Source organism: Salvelinus sp. IW2-2015, linkage group LG21, assembly GCF_002910315.2.
Source record: "Salvelinus sp. IW2-2015 linkage group LG21, ASM291031v2, whole genome shotgun sequence".
In the NCBI taxonomy this organism is placed as follows: domain Eukaryota; kingdom Metazoa; phylum Chordata; class Actinopteri; order Salmoniformes; family Salmonidae; genus Salvelinus; species Salvelinus sp. IW2-2015.
The window spans coordinates 6,881,648-6,889,401 of record NC_036861.1 but is presented as its reverse complement, the minus strand read 5'-3'; the positions used below and the strand labels follow the sequence as shown (position 1 = coordinate 6,889,401).

The following is a 7,754-nucleotide window of genomic DNA, read 5'->3' as shown; positions in this document are numbered from 1 at the left end:
AACAGCATACAACAGCATACCACCTACTGTAGGACCCCATAACTTCACCTAACAACAACATAGACCTACTGTAGGACCCATAACTTCACCTAACAACAACATAGACCTACTGTAGGACCCATAACTTCACCTAACAATAACATAGACCTACTGTAGGACCCATAACTTCACCTAACAACAACATAGACCTACTGTAGGACCCATAACTTCACCTAACAGCATACACCTACTGTAGACCCATAACTTCACCTAACAACAACATAGATCTACTTAGGACCCATAACTTCACCTAACAACAACATAGACCTACTGTAGGACCCATAACTTCACCTAACAATAACATAGACCTACTGTAGGACCCATAACTTCACCTAACAACAACATAGACTCATGACTATAAATAATGTAATATTTACAGGTGAAACATGGAAACTAAAAAATCTTTGTCATGACATTTCATAACCTGATCACCAGATAATTTTGTGAATAATCCCACTAGGCTACTCTGTAATGTGATGTCATTCTAAATGTCCTGAATAACGGAAAATAGCTCTGTGTGTAGTACAATAGCCCATCCATCAAGGAACAGTTCTCCTCTCTACACATGAGCTAAATATCTCCGTGTCCAAACAGACTAACGTGACCCTACTGTAAATCAAGCAGACAATAACACAATATAAACATAAATTTGTTAGGGATGTTGGATCCAACGTGGAGCACAGCATAACTGTCTTTACCAGAGTAATGAATGAAGAAGCACTTTGGTTGTTGCATGTCGTGATGTTTGTCATGTGACTGGCATTCAGAAAATGATTTCCTGGATTAGCTGATGATAGTTGAACATGTCACTCTTACTAAATTGCTACAGTATTAAGAATTATGTGTAATTATTGAACCAGTTATATGCATATCATATTTTCTGGGCCCGAGTAGCAGGCAGTTTAATTTGGGCACGCTTTCATCCAAAATTTCAAATGCTGCCCCCTACCCTAGAGAAGTTAAGCTCGAGACCTAGGGTCTCGACCCCGCCCTGTGCAACTGGGTCCTGGACTTTCTGACCGGCTGCCCCCAGGTGGCGAAGGTAGGAAACAATATCGTCACCCCGTTGATCCTCAACACTGGGGCCCCACAAGGGTGCGTTCTGAGCCCTGAGTTCTGAGCCGTTTTTAGTTCCTCGGCGTACACATCACAGACAAACTGAAATGGTCCACCCACACAGACAGTGTGGTGAAGAAGGCGCAATAGCGACTCTTCAACCTCAGGAGGATGAAGAAATGTGTCTTGTCACCGAACACACTCACAAACTTTTAYAGACGCACAATCGAGAGCATCCTGTCGGGCTGTATCACCGCCTGGTATGGCAACTGCACCGCCCTCAACCGCAAGACCCTCCAGAGGGTAGTGAGGTCTGCACAACGCATCACTGGGGGCAAACTACCTGCCCTCCAGGACACCTACACCACTCGATGTCACAGGAAGGCCAAAAAGATCATCAAGGACAACAACCACCCGAGCCACTGCCTGTTCACACCGCTATCATCCAGAAGGCGAGGTCAGTACAGTTGCATCAAAGCTGGGACCGAGACTGAAAAACAGCTTCTATCTCAAGGCCATCAGACTGTTAACCTGCCATCACTAACATTGAGAGGCTGCAGCCAACATACAGACTCAATCTTTGGCCACTTTAATAAATGGACTTAATAAAAATGTATCTCTAGTCACTTTAAATAACGCAACTTTAATAATGTTCACATATGCTACATTACTCTCATATGTATATACAGTATATGTATATACAGTATTCTATACCATCTACTGCATCTGCCTATGACGCACGGCCATCGCTCATCCATGTATTTATATGTACATATTCTTATTCATCCCTTACATTTGTGTGTATAAGGTAGTTGTTGTGAATTTGTTAGATTACTTGTTGGTTATTACTGCATTGTCGGAACTAGAAGCACAAGCATTTCGCTACACTCGCATTAACATCTGCTAACCATGTGTATGTGACCATTAACATCTGCTAACCATGTGTATGTGACCATTAACCATGTGTAACCATTAACATCTGCTAACCATTGTGTATTGACCATAACATCTGCTAACCAGTGTATGTGACCATTAACATCCGCTAACCATGTGTATGTGACCATTAACATCTGCTAACCATGTGTATGTGACCATTAACATCCGCTAACCGATGTGTTATGTGGACCATTAAACATCCGCTAACCATGTGTATGTGACCATTAACATCCGCTAACCATGTGTATGTGACCATTAACATCTGCTAACCATGTGTATGTGACCATTAACATTTGATTTGACCTGACCCGCAAGATGTGTCAGGTTTGTCAATTTATTATTGTCTTTTGTTGAAACCCTCCTGTCAATGTTGAGTAAGGACGCACACCTGATTACGCATATAAGGTAGGACTAGTCTCCCTGATTACACATATAGAGGTAGGACTAGTCTCCTGGATTACCATATAAGTAGACTAGTCTACCTGGTTACACATATAGAAGTAGGACTAGTCTACCTGGTTACACATTATAGAAGTAGACTAGTCTACCTGGTTACACACATATAGAAGTAGGACTAGTCTACCTGTTACCATATAGAGTAGGACTAGTCTCCCTGTTACCATATAGAGTAGGACTAGTCTACCTGGTTACACATATAGAAGTAGGACTAGTCTACCTGGTTTACACATATAGAATAGCTAGTCTACCTGGTTACACATATAGAAGTAGGACTAGTCTACCTGGTTACACATATAGAAGTAGGACTAGTCTACCTGGTTACACATATAGAAGTAGGACTAGTCTACCCGACAACACATACAGAAGTAGGACTAGTCTACCTGTCCTGAGCACAAATGTAGGCCTATAAATGTGCCCATTTGGGGATGTCTGATAGTATTTCTGATTGTATTAACGCTGCATCACTAGTGAGTTGTGGAGCCTCTCAAAGCACATTTCTCTTCACCTCTAACAGCATGTAAACAAAGTCTAATTAAAATCAATTGCAAATGAGAATAACTCCTCAAAGTATTTGAAAAACATTTCCAGCTCTTGCCCTTTCGATAACCACTCAGCACAAAAGGGAAAAATGTAATGCGCTGATCCAGTGGAAATGTCAAAATACCTGATTACTTCTTATCCCTTTCACAAATAGCCTACAGCTGTGTCGGTCGAGAACTCACAGGCGCGGGAAACTGAGGGCCCAGAATATTTTATACAATGTTTCATGTTCGTTATAGACAGGCCATGTGATTTATAGGACATCTATTTGCAATGTTTTTATTTGTTATGTAGGCTAGTTTTTACATAATTGGCAATGGCAATGAAAGTTACTTTTAGATTTGTATCATTTTCATTTAGATAGAATGTAGATTAATCACAGACAATGATTTTGAGATACTATTATCAATGAAATTAAACTGTTGCAGTAAAATGAACATATGAAAATCATAACTGGCACCAGATCAGTAGAAATGGTAAGATACATTTGCACTCCAAATGTAGGTTGCTGACTGCTTGTGTAGCCTATTACCAGCAACATCAGAATTTATGAAGGCCAGCAGGAGGTGGAGGATCGGGAAGAGTTTCTTCTCTTCTGGTTGGGCGATATTGATGTAATGGCATGAACAAAATGCTGAATATTATACAATGACTTATCAACAGCTCTAACAATTTCCTGTGGGGGTCAAATTGGTAATTCTAGAATATATATATTCTAATTCTACACTGGTAATTCTAAAGTCTACTATATAGCCTAGAAACCTGGTTAAACTATCATTATGACATCATGGATGAATTCTAATCCACCATAATGAGAACATTTCTGTCCTTTTTGACCTCATGGATGGCCAGTCCTTGTATTCATAGTGTAGTGAATTCAGGGGGTCGCCCTGAGCTGAACTCAAACCTGGGTCCAGCGACTGTCAAGCCAACACCTTATACCTGTTACACCAAGATGTCTGAACTTCTTGACGAGCTCGCTAGGTGTTGGGTTACGGTTGATACAATAGCTTTCTCTATGAATTTGAGTGGTTACATTTCTCCAGACCCCATCCCAGCCCCCATCCCTCAGCTGTTTAAACCAAGTCTCTGGGCAGCCATTTTGTTTCTGTTTAAATACTAGGTTGTCCCTTTAAAAAAGCCACACAAGAATCAATCAACCAATAACAAAGCTGTAATTCCACCACTGTTTTGCTAATAAGATGATGGATGGGGCTGGAGAAATGTAACTACTTTCAAATTCATAGACAGACCTATGGATGAGAGGACTGACCATCCATGATATCAACATTATAGTTTTAACCATGTTGAGGCTATACAGTGTTGATTTACATTGTTTCTAAACATTGGAGTAAAAAATCTTATTCTGGGTTCTGATGGGGTACAACAGTTGAACTTAGCTCATGAGGCATGTGTTATGTCTTCAAGAATCAATGGCTATAAATAAATAATTTAAAATCAAAATATGGATGTAGAATTGCAGATTTCCCCTTAACACCACACATCCTTCCAGTGACAGGAGCGATTTCAAAAATCGCTGAAGCTGGAGACTTATATTTCCCTCACCAACTTTAAACATCAGCTATCTGAGCAGCTAACCGATCGCTCGCGTCTAGCTCTGTAATGCCATACCTATCGCCATACTTTTATTTTCTGCTCTTTTCACACCAGTATCTCTACTTGCACATCATCATCTGCTCATTTATCACTCCAGTGTTAATCTGCTAAATTGTAATTCTTCGCTACTATGGACTATATTGCCTACCTCATGCCTTTTGCACACACTATATATGACTTTCTTTTTCTTACTGTGTCATTACTTGGCTTATTGTGTTATTGGCTTGTTTATTGTTTATTCCATGTATTCCATGTGTAACTCTATGTTGTTGTCTGTGTCACACTGCTTTGCTTTATCTTGGCCAGGTCGCAGTTGTAAATGAGAACTTGTTCTCAACTGGCCTACCTGGTAAACTATCATTATGACATCATGGCTACCTGTTTTAAACTATCATTATGACATCATGGACCTGGTTAACTATCATAACATCATGCCACCTGGTTAAACTATCTTATGACATCATGGCACCTGGTTAAACTATCATTATGACATCATGGCACCTGGTTAAACTATCATTATGACATCATAGCCACCTGGTTAAATAAATTAAATAAAAAACATCAGTTCAACAACTGCAGAGTTTGTGTCTCTGTTTTAAGACAGTACTTACTATGTGTTAATCAGGAACGGTCTCAAAAACATCTTATGCTAAGTTCATCTTAGAACCATTGGATGCCTTAAGATGCGTTTGGGAAACCGGCCCAGATATCCAGTTTCCTCTCCTTTTTCAATGTGACAGTCATCTCCCCCTCCTCCTCTTTCACTCCAAAAACTGCATCCTCTTTCTCTTCCTCCTCTTCTTTCACAGTAACATCCTCTTTCTCTTCCTCCTCTTCTTTCACAGTAACATCATCCTCCTCTTTCACTCTGAACACGTCTTTCTCTTCTTTCACTGAAACGTCTTTCTCTTCTTCTTTCACTGTAACAGCCTCACCCTCTACTTCTTCTTTTACTGTAACATCCTCTTCCTCTTTCAATCTGAATGCGTCTTCCTCTTCTTCTTTCACTGTAACAGCCTCACCCTCTACTTCTTGTTTTACTGTGATATCCTCCTCTCCCTTCTCCTCTTTGACGAGAGCTTCTTTCTCCGTCCAGCAGACCTTCTCTTCATTAACAAGAGAGTAACTTAGTGACCTCATGGTTGAAGATGTTAGCTAGCTAGGCTAATGCTAACTTAACCAGCCCGCTAGATGAATAATAAAAACAATACCGTAAATATGAAATGAAAACGGATAACTAACTAGGCGACAGAAGTGGTTTTAAAATACAGTGGCAAATATACACTAAAGCGTCTAAAGAGCTTTATTGGTTCGTCTATTTTGGCTAGCAAGCTACCGAGGTGGCTGACTGTCTGTTGCTGCTGTTGAAAGAAGCGTTCCGTCCACTAGATTATACGTCACAGTAGCAGCATTGCCTTAAAGTCGCAGACCGCAATCTGCTGACTGGAGTGGGTAACGCAGTTGAGTAAAATGTAAATGTAATTTTCAGACAAAAAGTTAAAGGGTAGGAATCACGGACGTAGCTAGTCCTAAAATATTAATTAGCCCCCCCTAAATAAATCAATATCAGTCAATATATTTTTTCGGTGATTTCTTATTTTCGTCAACCGTTCCATCTCATCTTAAACTTCTTACCGGGCCGGCACTAGGACCGGGGGAGGCTGCTGCCGCGCTAGTGACTGTTGGACTTTCTTCAGCAAAGATGGCGGACATAAATACTAGGAGAGAGGGGTAACCCTACACAGAACTGAAGTGGATCAAAGATGGCTGACAGAAATACTAGGAGAGAGGGGTAACCCTACACAGAACTGAACTGGATCAAAGATGGCGGACAGAAATACTAGGAGAGAGGGGTACGCCTACACAGAACTGAATCAAATATGGTGGACAGAAATACTAGGAGAGAGAGGTACCCCTACACAGAACTGAGGTGGATCAAAGATGGCGGACAGAAATACTAGGAGAGAGAGGTACCCCTACACAGAACTGAACTGAATCAAAGATGGCGGACAGAAATACTAGAATGGAAGCAAATGTAAGGGATTATAACGTCATAACGAATCATGAAAAAACATGTACAGTTGACAGGAATGTTAGTTAATGTAGAGACAAACGATTATGCATTTTTTTATCATAAAGATAATTTATGAAAATCGCGATTTAGCCAGCTAGCTGACTAGCTAACATTAGCCAGCTAGCTGACCCAGCTAACATTAGCCAGCTAGCTGGCTAGCTTTATAGGTGTTGTGACATGAGTATGAAATTGTAATTCTGGTTGTTTTAGGGACTCATGAAACAACCAGCAAACCAGGCTGTCGTTTTGTGAAACAGTGGATGTATAGAATCTATCTAGCTGAAGAATTTACTGCAAATTGAATGTACAATTTTGTAAGCTTGCCTTGCTGATATTTGCCATGCAGATAGATGAAATCACGTAGCTAGCTATGTTCTTGCTTATTGTGCAGTGGATGATTAAAATCCCTGTATGCCCATGGAGGTGTAGCTAGCTATCTAGCCGATCTGTGTATGGACCCAAACGTTTGGTATACATATTAGTTAAGAACCTAGCTATGAACCTCAGCTATCATAGCCAGTTGTATCAACTTCAAAACAGCCTGAATGACATTAATGAAGCCTATGGATTGAGTAGAATATAATATCATGTTGTGCCAAGGATGCAAGTCGTATATACATGTAGTTATTACCATGCATGAGATCCCCACATTGTAGCCTGTACATTTAATATATTCACTGATCATGTACTCTACCTTGGCAAATAAAGGTGCAGTTTAAGTATGACTGTCTTTGAGATTATTTTTCAGTCATATCCAATACCAGGAGTATCAAATTCCAGTATTTGAATGACGCTGTGTCTGCATGTATGTATTACAATTATACACTTCAACAGTGTTTACCAATCTTGGTCCTGGGACATCAATGGTTACACGTTGTAACTAATAGACTAGAAACAGGATTTAACTAGTTCTTTCATATATACAGAAATATAATGTTAAAAACAGAACACTACACTTCCTATGCATCATGTAAATACTCCAACACATAACTTCCTGTATAATATAAACTGACCTGGGATCATTTAACTCTGG

The 7,754-nt window shown here is 40.1% G+C and overlaps 2 protein-coding genes across 2 annotated transcripts in view; both read right to left on the bottom strand.

Annotated features, from left to right (window-relative positions):
• LOC112081373 (zinc finger protein ZFP2-like) overlaps window positions 1-7,754 on the bottom strand; it is a 68,465-nt gene that overhangs the window by 3,664 nt on the left and 57,047 nt on the right. The window lies entirely within an intron of this gene.
• Window positions 5,326-6,120, bottom strand: LOC139022710 (gelsolin-related protein of 125 kDa-like). Its single transcript, XM_070433768.1, has one exon. The coding sequence runs from the start codon at window positions 5,785-5,787 to the stop codon at window positions 5,326-5,328; it is 462 nt and encodes a 153-aa protein (XP_070289869.1). The 5' UTR covers window positions 5,788-6,120.